This window comes from Sitophilus oryzae, unplaced genomic scaffold (assembly GCF_002938485.1).
Source record: "Sitophilus oryzae breed Bouriz unplaced genomic scaffold, Soryzae_2.0 scaffold_1559_pilon_pilon, whole genome shotgun sequence".
NCBI classification, from domain to species: Eukaryota; Metazoa; Arthropoda; class Insecta; order Coleoptera; family Curculionidae; genus Sitophilus; species Sitophilus oryzae.
The window spans coordinates 343,103-363,030 of record NW_022146235.1 but is presented as its reverse complement, the minus strand read 5'-3'; the positions used below and the strand labels follow the sequence as shown (position 1 = coordinate 363,030).

At 32.4% G+C, this 19,928-nt stretch overlaps 1 protein-coding gene across 2 annotated transcripts; it reads right to left on the bottom strand.

The window, feature by feature from the left end:
• Positions 1-3,392: 3,392 nt before the first annotated feature.
• Positions 3,393-19,091, bottom strand: LOC115879027. 2 transcript variants are annotated; one of them, XM_030895656.1, is made up of 4 exons: positions 18,961-19,091; positions 15,091-15,279; positions 9,381-9,497; positions 3,393-3,683 (listed from the first exon to the last, which is right to left on the bottom strand). In XM_030895656.1, the coding sequence occupies exons 1-4, from the start codon at positions 18,989-18,991 to the stop codon at positions 3,463-3,465; spliced, it is 558 nt and encodes a 185-aa protein (XP_030751516.1). In that variant the 5' UTR covers positions 18,992-19,091; the 3' UTR covers positions 3,393-3,462. The 2 variants fall into 2 exon arrangements, with proteins under 2 accessions (XP_030751516.1, XP_030751515.1); XM_030895655.1 differs by lacking the exon at positions 18,961-19,091 and adding an exon at positions 17,984-18,124.
• Positions 19,092-19,928: the final 837 nt, after the last annotated feature.

The following is a 19,928-nucleotide window of genomic DNA, read 5'->3' as shown; positions in this document are numbered from 1 at the left end:
GAGTATTTTTTTGTTTAATTTATGCTTGATGATATCTAAAGCTTGAAACGCAGTAAATACGTATTGAAAATCTAAATTATATCACACAAAACTTTTTACTCCCGATTCTCGATGTGTTAAACATAGTAGTTTGCTAAAAGTTTGAGAGGTTTAAACTTAATTACAAACAGGTAGGTAGTGATGGAATTATTTAGTTTGTGTATTCTGGTTTAAACTTTAACTCGATATTTCCTTGCGAGTTGGTAATTATTACCGATCTAATTATTTAATGTTTTAAACAAAATTCTTATTTATCTTTTAAAAAAGCTTGAAATAAAAATTATGCATATTTAAATATGAAATAATGAGGATTTGACATACAATATATACACATATGCAAAAAAAACGCAACGGAGAAATTTTTGGTCAAATTTAAAGTGTTATATTTTTGTTGTTTTTATCCCTATTTTCATGAATTTACTTAACTTTAATTCGTAAACTAAGCTTTTTATAAATTTTAGTATTTTGCATATTAAACAGGGTTAATCGAAATGTTGTTTTTTTTCCTTAACTTTGAAACACCCTGTGTAACCATGGCTCCTGAGCAGTTTGTTTTTTGATTCGTGTCAATACATGCTTTAGTTAATTTTTAAGAGCGAAATGAACTGATAACGATCAAATTGCAATTTTTTTAACAAAAATTAATATAGGGCCAAAAATAACAAAAATTTAACACTTTAAATTTGACGAAAAATTTCTCCGTTGCGTTTTTTTTGCATCTGAGTATATAAAACAAAGGTAATAACAGCTAGTAGTTTAGTAGTTAGGGAGAGAACGACTCCACAGCTAGCAGTAAATTAGGAATAAAATAATAGATCAATATAAAAATAAAAATATCCCTGTGTGCAATAATTTTGAGCACATTTGTATTTATATTGACATGTATTATAGAAATTCTAAAATGTCTTCTCAAAGCCGTACAACGTACGAACATCTTTTACTATACTTAGTTTACAAATTTTACTACTCTTCACCGAGCAGTATGCGATTTTGTAGAAAAATCTACTTATCTGTTATATTAGATCAGCTGCAAGCTGCAAGCTGCAAGCTAGGAATACGATGCTTCGCAAGTATTCTTATTCTGTTTTGTAAAAAACCCTTGAAAAATAAATATATTTTTTAGTCAGGGATAATGTATATAGAATAACATTTTGTAAAATAAGTAGTAATCACAAATATATTATGTAGAACTTTAATATAAGAATATGATTCAAATAATAATAGTAAAATATTCAAATTAGGAAACGCATTTAGGAAATAAAATTTGTTCTCGGTTTTAATGCATAAATGATGTTTGGGTAATCAGATATGATAATAAACGTGTAATATTATGAGTATAATAGCTTATAGCTAATATTTATTTCAGGATCGTATTTTAAAATTAAACTCAAAATATTTCAAAACATTATATTAAATATTTATTAGATACTGTGAAGGGAAATTCGATACAATAAGCCGCTAATCTGTAATTTGTAGTCGGCCGACTATTTAGTTGCAAAAGTGAAAAAAATACTTACTTATGAAGTCGATCGGCCGACTATTTGATTGCATGTGAGCGCGGCTTCATCAGGATATATCGGTTAGAAATATGTAACTAAATAGTAGGCCGATTAAAAATTGCCTGTCAGCGCATAGCCTAAGGCTACGCAATGTAATCAAATTGTAACGTTTTTAGTTCGTTACATGTCTTTTTTATATATAATATATGATGTCTGGCCTATCATCACCGGATTCCGTATCGTTCAGGCCTGATAATTTATTTGGCACGCTTGGCGTAATTTTTACGTTCCCTAGTCGCCAACCCTGCTATCGTTTCACTCTTCTGTGAAGGCGCGCCTGTCAAGATCCTTGTTATATGTCAAGGCGCCTCTCTGCGTTTTAACCTCACTTGGTTGTTGGCCAGTTTGCGGCACGGTTGCAAATCCTGCTTTTAGAAATGGCAATTTAAATCTTGCTGCAAAATCTGAATCAGCTGCCATTTCGAAGCTACAGGTAAAGATGAGTTATTATCTTTTATAGATTCGATATTATTATTGAATATTTTTCAGGTAGAGTTTTGGATTGGCCTAACCTTTATTTGTATTTTGCTGACACATTGGTGTACTTTTGCTGTTGTCCTCCAGAATGTTAATTGGAAGAAAGGACAGTTCTTTTGTTTATTATTGAGCCCTCGGAAGTGTTTCGAGGTAGGTTTGTTGTGTTTATTATACCTGGGCAGGTTTTAAACACGAGTTTCATGTTTTTAGGGTCTTATGGACGGACTGTGTCCAAGGTACGGGTAGTGTTCCCCTGTACCATTATCTTATGGACGGACTGTGTCCAAGGTATGGGCAGGTGTCCCATATCTATGTATTGATTCCAAGGTTCGGGCATTATCCAAGGTCCTAGTAGTGTTCCAAGGTACGGGTAGTGTCCCCATATTGCCACAGTATAGATACAGCGTAAGCCCCATGCTGTTTCGCTCCCATATCTAAGCCTAGTCAGTAGCTATGGCTGTATTGATTCGTGGTGTCCTCATTCTGGCCTATTTTGTTGTTTTGGCCAACAGGATCGCCGACAGACAGTACAGAGATGCGAGCCCACCTCACGCTGTTACTGTTTGAAGCAAGATTACATAAAGAACAGCTAAGTGTAGATTTAAGTTCTAGTTTTACATTTAACATCTAAAACATTTTCAGTCTTAAACAATAATGTACATCTTAAGTAATATCGTACAGACTATGTTTAGTGGTTAGATTGTTAAGAACATTCATGTCGATTTAATATTTAAAATATGATTTAGATCTTAGGTTTCATTACATTACGTCTTGTAATGGTATTACTTTCATAGATATTTAGTACAACTCTTAACACCATTTTTTTTACATATAACCACTATATATTTATTAGAACTCTACAAAGAACATCAGGAATAAATATAGTCATTAGTTTTAAGTAATATACAACTGTGTTTTCTTTCTCTGTACATGCCTGGCGCCCAATATCTATATTTTTTTGTTTATTGTTATTGATTAGGTTTCTCTCTAGTGAAATACCTTACCCACGACTGCCCTCCGATGAAAAGCTGCTGTTCGCAGTGGTAATGTTTATAAAAAACGCTACAAAATATTAGGCAGACCGGCTCCATAAGAATGTATTGTTTTCACTTTTGCAACTAAATAATCGGCCGACTAAAAATTACATGTCAGTACGTACCCTAATTTCCTAAAAAAACTCACAAGAGAAAGGCAGAGAAATGCATGCTTCATTTAGAAATATGTAATAATTACTTTTATTCAAATATGCGATAATTGTTTTGAGTAGTGTAGTATTTAGTTATTTGGACATAGTAGATAAAAAAACATAATTAAGCATTTTTGTGTGTAAAATTTTATTAAATATAAATTAAAATATGTATCTTAATACAATGTCTTCTTATATATATTACCTACTATTTAAAAAAATTGTAATTATTCCAACGAAAATAAGAAGTATCTGAGTATACAAGATTGTTCCTTTGCTATTGCATGGGGGGTATATTCCATAGCCCGACTCGCAGATGCATATTTGTACGTCATAACCTCCAGTTTTTTGTTTGTAACAGCCACTAGATATTTTACCTTCATTTGAACTAACTCTCGCACACATGTGACTACGGTTGGCAACTGAAATAACAAATACATTTTTCAGAAAATTTCAACGTTGGATGGAACATTTACTGGTTGGAAAACAGTTTTATATCTGGGAATTTACTTGACAAATTAGTTTAAAGCTTCATTTGGAATCTCGACATTAGGGGAATAAATTAGTGGTTTCAATTAACGTAAGGCCGGATTCTCACCAAATCGGACCGACCATAATCGTCCTGATCCAGATCGATTCGATTGTGGTCGTTCCAACCGAAATCGATTGAATGTGTTCATCGGATTGCATTTTTTGCAAAGTTTCAGGTGAAATAGCTCTACACTCCTGTACAATTCTTTGTTGTTATTGTTCAATGGAGTCTGGTTGAGTTTTAATTACAACGGATTTCAAGTAGCCCCATTAAAAAAAATCCAGCGGTGTCAGATCTGGTGACCTAGGTGGCTATTCTATGGGTCCCCTCCTACCAATCCAATGCTCTGGGTAATGATTATCAAACCTCTCTTACTGGGCGTACATAATGCGGAGGCGCTCCGTCCTGTTGGAAGTGCAGCGAATGCTCATCTAGAAAAATATTTCCATTGGTGTCCCCTTGATTTTCCACCTCACGAATTATAAGAGGTTCTATAGCTGTATCTAACATTTCTGCATAAATTTCACCATATAGATTTTCATTAATGAAGAGAGGACCGATGATACTATTGCCTAATATACCCGCCCAGACATTTATTTTTTGAGGGTATTGTGTATGTCCCTCTCTAATAATGTGACGATGTCGCTACAATAACGACAGTTTTGTTTGTTGACCTTGTCATTTTAGTAAAAAGTGAATTCATTACTGAAACATATAGTCATTATTAACCTGGACTGAGTAACAATCTTGTCCGTCATAATTTCGCAAAACTCAATACGTCTGTCCGGGTCATCGTCCCCTAATTCTTGAGTAATTAAGAGTTTGTATGGATGAAATTTGTGAAGCTTTAATACTTTCCTGACTGACTCACGCGATAGTCCAGTTTAATATGCAACTTTACGAAGGGACGTAGTGGGAGCCATAGCAACTTCACCAAGAACCTCAATCTGAGCGGCTTCATTGAGCAGTCTTGGTTCATTCCTTTTCTAACCAACATTTCTTTCACGATGTCTTTTTGATTGTCGATGATTTTTAGCTCCGTAAATGAAAATCATTTCTACGCGTTCAGCAATAGTGTAAACCATTTTAAGAAACAAGACTAATAATTGAAAACTATTGATATTGTTTATGAAATTAACTTTCACAGCTTATTTTACTGATTCTGGAAGAACATGAAATAAATAATGAACACCAGGAGTCGGAAAATAAACAACAAGTACCTACTTATCATTTGTTCGAAATATCAGGAATAAGCAAAACGGGAATCTTGTTTTGTTGAAAACGGCAAAAAAATTAAATTACTTTATGTTTTGTAGTGGCGATATCGAAGACGAAATGTAAATAAATAAAGGAATTTGGAATGTATAGTATTGGTAGGTACAAACATTTTTAAATGAAGTTCTATGAGGCGGTAAATGCATAAGGAACACAAAAATGGTAAAAGAACTAGGGGTTACCATTTAAAATTTTAGGGGTAGGTGCCCTGGGGGTCAAAGGGTTGAAAGTAACACGACAACAAGACCTTTTTTAAAAAAGCTTTTTGTTTTATAATCTAATTATTAGGTTTTCTTATGGATAGAACTGACTATCAAACTGTTAATAGAATATTTTCTTAATTTTAATTGTATTTTTGGACGCTGAGAATGATAGTACACTCTTAACTATAAAGTATAGTTAAAACCACTAATTTATACCATTAATTTCGGGGTTTTGTATAAGGTTTAACAGTTTATTTGCCAATGTAAATTTACAATTTGGAGTAATTTAGAGTGAAGCGTTTGCAGCTATTATTCTCAAATATATTGTACCAAGATGCGTTATCAATTTTGTCAAATGAATTCTTGCAAGGTATATTTTCTCTTTGTCGTTTTTATATCTCAATTATTCAACTTTATTAATTGTATAATTTTTACTAGAATTTTTTTTCAAAAAACTCATAGACGTATTTATGAGATCCAAAATAATATATCACTCTTAAAAATATATATATGAGCACGTACTGATTGAAGTCTCACCATGTATATGTCACTGTAAATGTCCGAAATGCGGTAAAACCTAGGATAAGCGCGTTAAACCTAGGATTTACCAAAAGCAATTGGTAAAAGCTCGAAAACTTCTTTATTTTGCTTCAATTTGGGACTTTTACCGGACCCAAACAGTAAATCTTAGAATTTACCACACCGCATTGGTAAAAGTACGAATTATTTTTCTTATGGCAACAATATCGACAAATTAAGGATGTCGATATATAAAGACATCTCTGTTTTTGTTTACTTAGGTATTGAAATTTTAACGATTATCGTTTCACGATATCGATTTTTGTAACGTATCAGTCTTATATTTGTTACTGTAAATGTCCGAAATGCGGTAAAACCTAGGATAAGCGCGCTAACCCTAGGATTTACCAAAAGCATTAACTAATTAAGTTAGCCTGGTTATTTGGAGGGTGTTAATGCATTAGTTAGCCTGGTTATTTGGGGAGTGTTAATGCATTGGTTAGGTGCCTATTTGGAGGGTGTTAATGCATTGGTTAGCCTGGTTATTTGGAGGGTGTTAGTGCATTGGTTAGCCTGGTTACTTGGGGGGTGTTAATACATTAGTTAGGTGGTTATTTGGTGGGGTTGTTTGGTTTTTACTACCACTTGCTTATCCGTACTTTTAGCAATGCGGTGTGGTAAATCCTAAGATTTACTGTTTGAGTCCGGTAAAAGTCCGAAATGGAAGCAAAATAAATAGTTTTCGGGCTTTTACCACATGCTTTTGGTAAATCCTAGATTTAGCGCGCTTATTCTAGGTTTTACCACATTTCGGACATTTACAGTAACATACATATATAAACTTTTATTACTGGTATATATTTCAAAACTACTAAAAAGACATTTAATAAATGTTTCTTTTGCTTTTTTGTTTTGTTCCTCTGGCCAATAGTTAGTTTTTATCGAAGAAATTCTAAATAAATATAATACCTAAATCGAGACAATCTCTGTATACAACAACGCAAGAGATATTAATCAGCGTAGTGCTGACGTCATTATCATGAGAAAGCCTCGCTTCAACTACAAATCGCTTCGATGCTTTTTCATGCACCTGTAATTTCAATATTTCTATACCCACGTACTAAATACGTATCTCGGTTAGCTTAGCAACTGTATTATAAGGTTTATTTTAGATGACATTTATTTAATTTTTATGGTAGCGATTAGAGATAGTATCAAGGTATATATTACAATTAGCCAGATCACTTGCCACACGCGACGGAAATACCCCCCCACCCCTCATTCCTGCAGACACTGAACCACACGTGTGTCGACCTCCGGCAAGACAGGGAATCCATACATAATATACGAGGTGGTCCGAATTGTACTCGCGAACCTTTATCAGTATATTTTACAGAAAAAAAACAAATAAAAAGTTTCGTACACATTTTTATGACCTAAAATGCTTCGTTTTGGAAATACAGGGTTTCGATTTTTACCAAATAATGTTGATTGATTTTTCTAGAAACAAATATGATAAAACAATTTCTGTTGAACATTTGGCACAAACACATTTAGACACTATCTAGTCAACATGTTTAAATTTTATGAGTGGTGACATATGTATGCATTATTTCGATGACCAATATCTCGAGAACAATTACTCGGAGATATTTTCAAGAGACCTTTTTTACGAAAAAAAAACGCAGAAATATTTTTTCATATAGTAGTCTAATACAGATGCGGACGAAATGTTATTACTTTTCAAAACTGATAAAAAATACGTAGGTGGCGCCCTCTACAAGAAAGAGTCATACTGGCATAGAAATCTAATTCTTCATGTCGAACAAACACCCAGACACAAATTTTCGTCAAAAAAAATTCACAGTCCTTTACAAAGATGCAACCGGGGGGGCATTGAAAATGATGAATAAAAACGTAAAAATATGATTAGTGTTAATATGAGTGTATTACATACATATGTTTAAATAACGAACTTAACAAAAAACAACAGATTTAAAGATTCACTGAAAAAGTAGTAATGTTAAAATAAATAAAAATAGTTTGGGTACCTACGTCGACTCAGCCTTAAATGACTACTTGGGATTCACAATCCTGATGTAATATTAGGCGATTGAAGCGTAGTGCTAGCCACATTACCTTCCTTGTATACCGAACGGCTCTAGCCTGACAAGCTGTACCTTACTACTCCCAAGGCGTTAAATGCTATATACGGGAGCTATTATTATTATTATATATCTCCAAAACGAAGCATTTTAGGGCATTTAATAGGATTTTTTTTATCTATACTAAATTTTATTATTATAAGTATTTTGCCGAATTTTCTGAATAACAATTCGGATCAGCTTAAATATGGACGTATAAACATATACAGTTCATACCAAATAAACTTTTAGTCACGTGATTAAGCTTCACCGGCGTTGCGTACATTTATATACTTTATTTTAATCAAAATATTTTAGGAAACAAAAAAAATTAGGTAATGATAAATATATAAACAGTTATTATTTACATCAACAAAACTTACATTATTAAAAGCACTTAAGGGACATATGTATAGGGCCAGTACTACCGCTTTCCCGTTCAAAATATTCTAATAAAGTTACGATGAGTTTTTAATGGCTATTAAGTTATATCTTGTAAACTTCGCACAACTAAAAGAGGTTCTTAAAAGAACAATCTTCGACTGCAAGATCTGCTATTAAACATTTTGAAGCTTAAAGTATCACAACATTTATTTACACCAAAAACTCGTAATACAAAACTAAAGTGTCAAAACAAATGACAATGTCAGTAAATAAGTAAATTAAACGCGGCAACTTGAAATTTTTTACAGTGAGCTACCACCTGAATCCCCAGCCTGAAATTTAAATTCCAAATAGTTAGCCCGCCGCTGAATATGTCCATGGTAGGCAACATTGAATTTAAAAATCGCGCCCTCGATTACGTAACTAAAAGTTTAATTGATATCAATTATACAGGGTGTTTCAAAAACATGTGCCATCTCTCGTGTGGAGATTCCTCACTTAAAATTACGATTTATTTTTCATACCAACATACGTCCGATTCTGCTTTGTTTCGTAGCTACAGGGTGTTAAAGTCTTATGTCTTATTTTTTGATTTATTATAATATTCTTCCAAGTACTTTTAGCGTTTTAAATGAAATTTTGAAGGATAAAAGTTACTATTAATGCGGCATATTTTAAAGCTAAATAAGTGTTGAGCTTTGCTTTTTTAGAAACATATTCCACTGATAACCCATATGCACGTCCATGGTGAATGTGAATATGTCGACACTTTATTAGCTTTAAAATATGGAGCATTTTAGTAACTTTTACATTCAGAATATCATTCAAAACACTAAAAGTACTTGGAAGAAAATTATAATAAATCGCAAAAATATTAACAACAACTTTAACACCCTGTGCGTACGAAACAAAGCGGAATCGGACCTATGTTGATATGAAAAATTAATCTTATTCTTACGTGAGGAATCTCCCCACGAAAGATGGCACATATTTTTTGAAACACCCTTAAACATAATTTAGGGTATTATTATAATGACATGTATTTCCATCCATATTTCTTACTTATTCCATTGTCGATATAAGTATACGTCACACAGGCTTGATTGGACGATCGCATGCAAAGTACACTTGCTCTGTGGTTTGTCCATAAATAGTCCATATCTGGTAATGTAGAGTCGTCTAAAAATAAGTTAAATCAATTTACTATTCACACAGAATTAGAAAAAAATTAATATAGTGCTTGTCTTATTAACACTTAAAGTATTTAGTTCAAAATAAACTTTGATTTGAATGATAATGTTATGGAAAAAGTTTATATAAATGTGCGTTGTTTATAAAGTTGTAGGTATATTCTAAAAATGTTTTATAATATACCGGGTGCGTCTCAAAAGTGGCTCACCCCTATAACATTTTATTTTTCAGATAAAAAATCGAGTATTTTTATTTATGTCATATACGAACATACCAAACCGTGTTGTTTTATCTGAAGAAATAAAAAAGTTATAGGGGTGACCCACTTTTCAGATGCACCCGGTATATCATGTAAACTCACATTTTCTTATTTTCTGTCGCATGGACATCCATTGCAATATTTAAAATAATATATCTTGTTTTTTACTGAAACAACCTGTATATATTTTGCATTTAGACGCAGAATCAAAAAACGATCAATTTTTATATTTAAAGTGCTCCTAAGTTTTTAACGGTTTTGCTGACTCAACATCAGCAAAACCTCTACAGATGCATGAACAATATATTTATTTTTATTATACTTTAAATATTAAAAAAAGCCTCTTTTATTTTTCTTTTAGAGGTTCTTCTATCGTTTCTTTCATTATAATTTTATAAATATCAACGTAAGTTCTGAAACAAAACATTAAAATAAAAATTTCCTTTAGATCTAACAAACAAGGCCAAAGCGCATTTTATATAAAGTAGAGCTCTAAGTACTGGTTCCCATTGGAACGGACCGCTCCGGACCGGAGGTTCGTTCCAGCGAGCACGTTTTAGACGGAGAGCTGGCTACATAAAAAACTTTATCTTCGTTACATGGCTAATTTTTCTTGTGAAGTATCTTTTGTGTAGCCATTATGAAATAGTCAGGTCTGCCAGTGCAATCCCAGAGCTTAAAGGGGAACGGCCAAAAAAGGTGAAATTTCGACACTAAAAATATGATCAGGTATACAAGTTATAATTGCCAAATAGCTTTTATTTATTACAAAGAAACGTGAAAAATTATTGGCAGAAATTTTTTTCGTAGCTAAAATGCCGACAGACAACGTGAAAGAGGCATGAAATTTTGACAAAAAAAAAATAATCGCATACATGCATACCGATTGGTGGAATGTAATGTTTATTTATTTAAAAAGCCGTATGCAAAAGAGCAGACAAAAAAATCGTGGCTCAATCGGCGCACAGTGGGTTATTTGACACAGATAGTTGATCGAAATTTGTTTATGTAGACCTTATATAAAATATTGCTATTTTCAATTAAAGAGGAAATAATATGAACAAAATAAAGGGTAATTCGTCGATTCTAAAAAATAAAGAAAAATCACTGTTACAGTGTTTCCACGGTCAACGCCAATAATGCCAGTAGTAATATCACAACTAATACTACTAATGCTACGACTGATCTGCGAGCAATGCCCATACCACTAAAATCGCTACTAATGCCAAATTGTGCTATACTGCTAATGGCACTAATGCGATCGCTTTGTACACAACAATGCCATCGCGGTTTACACCTCGCATTAGTATATCACTGATTGGCAAATTAGAGGAAACCAAGAATGTTTTTTTCATTTTATCAGCAAAGTCGCAAAAAGTCGCAGTATTTTATTTTACTGTATGAAAGCCCAATGTTTACTAAGTAAAACGTATATAGACAATATGCTGAATTCTTCGAAATGCGCAAATTTTCTGAACGCCTAACTTTTAGTTGCAAAAAAAATCGTTAGTATGGAGAATATCAAAATAAATAATACGTTTTTGTAGAATACATACCTGCAGCTTGCTGAGCCATTTTCAATCAAAACAATAATATAAACGTAAAAAGAGCACAAGAACAACAACAATTTATAATTTTAAACATAAAATTTAGCCATTTACCTCTTATCTGTGAGAAGTAACAACTTTGACGTTCCGTTAAAACAAATGAATGCAACTAAATACACCCATAGCAACGCCATTCATGGCAGACATGATTTAACTTATCATTTATCTTTTTTTGGGAAATCTTAAACACATTTGCTTTTTCGAATTTCGATCACCTTTTTCATGCTAATACCCCACCGTGCGCCGGTAGACAATTATCAAAAGCGCGGTATTACTCTACAGGGTGAGTTGAAACTGGAGGTGAGTAAATAATTTTGTGAGCCACCTGTTTTTTGTGTATTTGCATCCATTCTTTTAGTGTCATAACCATAGAGTAAAGCCGTAAACATGGTACGTTAAGAAATAATTATACCGTGGGTAAATTTGCGGTGAACAGGCAGTTCTGAAAAGTTTTTTAAAATATACAGGAAAATTAAAAAAAAATGCACGATTTTCAACATATTTTTCTGCGAAAAAAACCTCATAGACGTGTTCCTACCTAAGGTCCAAAATATATCACCCCTACAAGTATTTGCACTTATTTAAGAGTCATTCTGTACCTATAAGCGTTTTCAGGAATTTAATCAATTGAAACATAATACATGTCTACAAAAAAATTTTACGGTAGAGATATCGACTCAGAGGAAGACTCGTTTGCGAGAGCCAGGATCTGCAGTACGATGAGTCAGATACAATTAGTGAGACAGAATAATAAATGTATGATATCTGTTATTGAAATAATAAAAAAATATATATATATATATATATAATATTATCATATACATGATGACTTATCTATACTTAAATGAATGAGGTGGCGAGCGTTTCTTGAGCACTTTTGATAACTGTCTGCCGCTGATTTAGCCATGATCTTTTTATCTGTCCTTTTGTATACGGCTTTAAAATAAATAAATATGACATTCTACCAATCGGCATGTATGCCATAATTTTTTTTTACAAAATTTCCTGCCTCTTTCGCGTTGTCTGCCGGCATTATAGCGACGAGAAAAATGTCTGCCAACAATTTTCCACGGTTCTTAATAATAAATAAAAGCTATTTTCGCAATTAAAACTCGTGCCTCCACCTTATAATATTTTAAGTTCCAAAATTTCACCATTTCGATTGGCCGCCCCCACTTTAAGCCCCGGGATCGCGCTGGCAGACATGACTATTTCATAATCGCTACACAAAAGGATACTTCACAAAAAAATTAGCCATGTAACGATGAAAATGTTTTTTTTATGTGGCCAGCTCTTAGACTATTTCGCTTCATGTGAAACTGCACTAAGGCTTTTATAATTTCTTCGTCTTTTTTTTTAAATTTCGCACTAGGTTTTTCTCTTCAATAAACATCATCCAATTAAGGAGTTTTGCATATTCCTTCTTTGTTTTTGTCTTGGCCTTATTGAATTTCCTAATTATGAATTTTAAATTAAAGTAGTTTCTGCAGCGGAATTTTCAACGGTCATTAAATTTTCCTTACTGTAAAAGACATCTAGAAATAAAAAAAAATATATTTTTGCAAGGTCGAGCAATATCAATACTGCTAGGGGAACTGGGAGATGATACTTTATTTATGTTTTTTTAGTTTAAATGAAAATTGATATGCAATTTCTAAAGTTCGTGGAGATAATTTGGTTTTTGCAATTTTATATAACGTCAAAAATAATTGGATATTGATAGCTTGTTTTTAAAAGAAAATATTAATAAAAATCTAGATAGAGTATATTTAATAGTAAAAAAACTGTTTATTCAACGAGATATAAAATAATTTAGGAAGTAATTATTATAGGGTAATAAGGACCGGGTTCATTACTGTGTTTTGTTAATATTGTTATTACTCTTATTTCTTTGTAAGGAGGTGAAACATCCTTCAAAGATACCAGACAAGGTCGCCGGCTATGTCACATTTTTACTCACTAAAATCCACCTCACAGCATCAGCTACCAGGGCTGTTAGCTCTTAGTAGTGACTAAAATTACATTCTCAATAGTGCATTGAGAATCTGTATCTTCTAGAATAAAAAACTTGAGAATTTTGTTTAAGTACAAACATGAAGTATGTATGAAAATGTATTTCAGGAAAATATTTTAACTTCTATGAGCTAATAGGGTGGCTCTTCTCTAGGGTGGCTCAAAAAAGTGTGAGTGGATCAGGATGATTTTTATTAAATAGAACACCTTGAATATTATTGCATCTTTGGCTTTCTTTCAGATTACTTTACATAATCCTATGGTTTGATTCACCCTAAAGCTTCATTGAGAACTAAATCGAGAATTAAATTTTTTTGCACCAACCACTCAAAAACTCAATTTTTGCACATATGCTAGAAGTGGGAATTCTACTTCATTGTAAGGAACTAGTTCCTTAGTTCTAGTTCCTCCAGAGAAATAGTTTCTTGAACTAGGTATTTAGTTCACAATAGTTCCCGACTAATATTGACATCCCCGTTGCTTACCAATTGGTTTCCTTGTCAGTCAGAACTATTTACAGTATGATCTGTATAATTTTTATAATCTTCGAAATATAACGAGACGTGTAATTGTGTATGTTAAAAACATATAGGTAAGTTTTATTGCCGATAAAAAAAATAAAAAAGAAACTCAAATCAGAGTTTAAAAACTATGTCACCAATTGGATCAAATATTACGAAAAACTGCATTTTTCCTCTTTTTTGTCTAAAAACTCAGAATATCTATTCCGCGTTTTATAAGATATATCTTAATTTTAGGGACCTAAAGTGAAACATTCCCATAAAATATTTAAAGAACAAACTAAAAATCAAAAACAGTATCCACGACAATTTTCTGTGGTAATTACCCCGGCTGACGCAATAGATAAGGCCGAATCCATCGTCGTCGCCTTGTTGTATATCTCGGATCTGCCGACTGAATAGATTCCTGTGAATTTAATTAGTTCCTCTAGATCCGGATCCGATAACATACGGCTGGCACTCCCAACGGCTGCCTAGCATCAATCGCGCTGGCCGATCCGTACGTAAACTAGTCTTTTATATAGTTCCTCTAGTTCCTTTAGGTCCTGATCCGATAACATATGGCTGGCACTCCCCATTCCTGCCTAGCATCGATCGCTCTGGTCGATCCGTACGTAGACTAGTTTTTTACATAGTTCCTCCGGGTCCGGATCCGATAACATACGGCTGGCATTCCTCACTCCTGCCTAGCATCGAGCTATGCGCGCTGGCCGATCCGTCGACGTCGCATTTAATTATGTATCGGTCACAGTCTCGATCCCTGAGGAACTAGTTCTTTGAGAAACTAGGAACTAGTTCCTTTCATTCTGGGGTCGGAATAGTTCATTGGAACTAGTTCGTTCACGACCTATACACCTCTAACATATGCCGGTTTGATTTAAGAACGACGAGTTGTTGTGCAGTTCAAACATTTGGCTTGAGTAAAATCTGTCTTTCATTTTTAACTGAGGTTAGCGCATATATCTGAGTGTTGTCACGGTTTTGGATAATTTTGACATTTGTTATTATTTTAACAGTATGCTTGTGTCGTCTTTAGATTATTTAAATAAAAACCGTAAAACAGATACCACCAACTAACAGAATATGTAAATGAAATATAGATTTGCATGAATTCTATGCCTCCAACCAATTTATGCAAATTATCTGGCAGTGTAAAACCCCTTTAAGCAGTGTGGACTTACTTGTTATTACAATTGGAGATATACATGGAATGTGCTCTCCGGCCCTTGTGTCGTCTATATAATCGTCACATGTACCATCGTATGTTGTTACATTATTGTAATTAGGCCCAAACCATGTAAATTCGTAACAATAGCTCCAACTCGGGTTAAGTGTCGGATAATCTATGTCATCATCTGCTGAACTAAATCCTAAATTAATATCTCTATAAGTATAACTAATTTATGAATTTTTACTTTGAAGTAAAGTTTTTACTTTGAAGTAAACTATTTATCATAAATAAATACTAATGAAATCCACTCAGCTACAATAAAATTAGATAAAAACCTGTTTCAAGTTGGAAGTAAAATACAATAACAATAGTACAAAAGAAAATTGTACTGTATAATCGAAAAAAAACAGCGTCCAGTTGACTTGGAAATGAGAATCGATGACATTCCCCATATAATTTCAAAAATAAAGTTACAGCGATCTTCATTTCATAGCCATGGCTGACGCCGAGTCTTTCGATCATGTTGTATAATGATGCCTGAAAATTAATGTTGATCATCATCTAAATTACCAATTAACTAATTAATAGAATTATATGATTATTTTTTTATTTACCTAAAGAAGAAAACATGTGACCAATGTGTAATACCAGTCTCGCGAAACATGGACATTTAAAATGGACATTATAAGGAAACTGCAGGTCGCACAACGCTCAATGGAACGAAATATGCTGGGAATAACCATGAAAGACCGTAAAAGAATAGAGTCGATATGACAAAAGACTCAGGTAATAGATGTCAGCAACTGAATCAAAACTCTCAAATGGCAGGACACTTGGCAAGAAGGATGGACAAAAAATGGTGAACCACAAATGTATTGTACCCACGAGTAATTAAGAGACCTAGAGGAGACCAAACCTGAGATAGGACCATGATATTAGTAAATTAGTAGAGATAATTTGAGCCCGCATAGCCAAAAATTACAATGGGCACAATTACAAAAACAATATCCAAATACGTGGGGGAGGTTACACCATTATTGGAATTAGTTGAATAAACAGAAAATGATGATGCTGATGATTAATTAAAAAAAAACGTTTTTCTCTTGTTAAAAAGAATATATTCGAGTCGGTTAAGTTTTAGAGTGGCAGTTGTTGAGAAACTTAATCCTATAGATTAAAAAAATAATCTGTATTATTTTAGTTATTTCATTTTAAGAGTAGGTTTAACGTTGAATCTTGATTTTATAATCTCATAAATAAAATGGATATATGATATCTTAGAGAAAATAAATCACATAAATAATTTAATACAAGGTGATCCAAACTGTACTCGGAAAACTTCGGCAGCATATTTTGCAGGCAAAAATAAATCAAGAAGTTCGTATAAAATGCCTTAAAATACGCATGCGTTTTTTGTTGGTGAGGCAGATATGTTTAACTAGTAAAAAATGGTTTCCGTTTGGATCAATGTAGTAGTTTATTATGTAGCTAGTTTATAAAAATAACTCTCGTTATTTTGTTGATTTTCTTGTAGTAAATACCGGTATATGGTATTTACCGAAATTAATTACCTATATCCCACACTTATTCATTGTTATTAGTCCCTATTTATCCAAATTTCAATATACAAGATATTTGCCCATCACTGTTTACGGGTACTATTTTCTAAGATATTGTATACAAACAACATTCTCTCCAAAAAATCATATATGGGTATTTGGCCACAGCAAGAAAATCTACAAAATAAAAAAGTTATTTTTTGTAAACACTTCTGCGTTAATCCAAACCGAAACTACTTGTCAGAAGTTAGGTTTACAGATAGATATACAAATTTGCCTAACCAACAAAAAAATGCTTAACGTTTCGGAAAGTTTATCTCTTTCCGTCGTCGAAAGCAAAAAAATACAAAGAATAAAGAAAAAACTATTTAAAATACTTAAATTCAACTATTCGAGAACACTTTAGTTTTTTAAAACAGATACGTCTACAGAAACCGTGGACGTTCTGTCAAAATGACATTATATCAAGTTAAACTTCAAAATTAACAATTTCTACCTGATAACAATTACTTAACAAGGTAAGACCAAACAAACCCCAAACTTCCTGTATGATTATTTTTAATTTTTAGGTATGTTATGTTTATTTATGTTATGTCCTTTAAAATCAATGAAGCCATTGCCATATATTACTAACATCTACAGATGCATGAGCAATACATGAATTTTTATTACATTGTGTTAAAAAGCCTCTTTTATTTTTCTTTTAGAGGCTTCACTTCTTTCATTATAATTTTGGCGTTATGAAAATTTATCCTGGGCCCTGTGTCCCATGAATGAAGACAAATCTTAGATTTTTTAAAATCTCCCTTTCTTAAATAATCTTTATGTTCTTTAATTCGCACATTTAACGGTCTAGATTATGTTTCAACAATGTAAAATTTATAGCATTCACATGGTATTTTATATGTTACATTTTTTTTGTTGTTCTGGGGGTATTCATTGGTTTAGTATGTGATAAAATGGATCTAAGTGTATTTTGTGTTTTGAAAAATGTTCGTATGTTATATTATTTTCCTATGCTTCTTGTTTTTTTTTCCGCAACGCCTCGTATGTATGGAATTATAAGTTGTATATATTGTGTATTTTTATCATTGTGTCTTTGATTTAGTCAACGGTTGTATTTCGTTTAATGTTTTGTCAATAAAATATGATGGATAGTCGTTTTTTATTAATGTATTTTTATCTCTGCTTAGTAAAATGTCGTCTGAACATATTATAAAAGTAAATAAAAATCTTATACACATTTAATTTGTAAAGTAAATTGTTTAAATATCAAACAATAGGCTATTTTATATATTTTTTAGTAGGGTATTTTATTCTATTAATAAAAGAAGTGAAACTTACCAATTAATAATACTAGGAAATAAGAGACACCCCGGAAAACTTTATTTAACTTTTTCATAATGCACAAAACAAATAAAAATATATCAATCTCATACTGCGTATGTACATAGTTTGAAACTTAAATTATTAAAGTTATTTGAAATATTTTCTTAGTATTACTTATCTAAATTTATCTATGTTTTTGAAAAGTGATAAGTTGGTTTACTTATCTGATATGTGTGAGTCTATATGGTGTCAATTTTTGTTCTAATCTTGACAGGTTAAATCTCAAATTAATCATTATTTATTGGAAAGTACTAAAAAATCCTGATTTGTGAGTGGACATTGGGTTCGATAGGATATTTAGAACCCTAAATTTATTTTTTTATCACAATCCATCTAAATCCATAATAAAATATTATTATCATATATCCATCCTATGGCTAGTCGCTTGTCTTAATTTTAACTGAGATTGGAGATATACAGGGTGAGTCTTAAATAAGTACAAATATTTTTAGGGGTAGTAGAGTGAAAAAACATCATCAATCTTTCATTAAAAAAAATTAAAATTTGGAATTTTTTTAGTTTTTAGCGAGGTTTTTAGTTGAAAAACATAATTTCTTAATAATATGGCAACATAGATAGTAGTTTAAATTTACAAGAAAGAAAACTCAAGAAAATTTACAAGAAAGAAGATTCAGTGCTTCTCAAAATTTAAGGAAAAAATATTTTTTTTGTTAGTTTTCAAAGTAAAATAACTCTGTTATTATGGACTTATTTGAATATTTACTTATTTAAGACTTATTTACTTATTTATACTTATAAATATTATAAAATAAATAATTATTTTATACTTATTTAAGACTCACCCAGTGGAGACTACATGATTTGCAATATATTTAGTTTAAAATTTTCAATGTTCATAAAAGTCTGGGATTTCCCCAACTGGAAGGGAAATCTAATAAATAAAAGTCATTTTATGTACAAATTTGACTAACCGACAAAAATTTTCCCCGTTTCATGAAGCATATCTCCTCTAGTTGTAGTACGCGAAAAAGCTAACAAAAATTGAAAACCCACTAAGGGCTCAAACACACTGACGACCAGGTCGCACCGGCCAGGCCGTATCTACCTCTAAAACCATTAAATCAAATGAAATAGCGCACACTAAAGTCCTGGCCCTTCGTTGGTTTTTGCGACCAGAAGACTACACGGAAAATTATTATTTTCTGCCACTTGTTGCCGGTTTTCTTCCAAATTAATAATTTTTCAGATGAAATCCCTCAAATTCGAGGCACAATATTTTATTTTCTATAAGATATAGTGTTTTAGTGTAGTTTTTGCACACTTGCAGAAAATCCAAAGAAATAGTATACAGACTGGATGACGGCCAGGTCGTCACGACCTGGTCGTCAGTGAGTTTGAGCCCTAAGGGCTCGATTTCGAACAGAGTTATTTTACCCTTAGGGCTCAAACTCACTGACGACCAGGTCGCAACGACCTGGCCGTCGGCTGGCCGGATGTATTGCGTTTTTAGCTGCGGCCAGATGAACGACCAGTTTCAACAGAGTTGTCAAATCTAACGATTTTTTACGTTTTACCAATTAGAAAATATTGTTTCAGAAATGTTAAAATATCCGAGTTAACTAAAAAGCGAAGTTGCTATTCACAACAAACAAAAAGCATTGTGTACGCGCGACCGACAAAAAGGGAGATATTCTGTTTCTTTTTTCTACTGATATGGCGCCCTTATCGACTTTAGAAGTAAATATATTAGGGCCATCGTAAAAAAAGATCGTCAGACACTGGCTCTAAATATAAGCAAGTAGAAAGTTTAGCTTCCAGTTATTTCAATGTTTACAATATAACGAAGAATCTACAACACTAATTACTTCTATTTTTATGAACGTTTAAGTTACTTTCTTATTTTTTTTTCAAAATAATGTATCTAGTAGAAATATAGTCT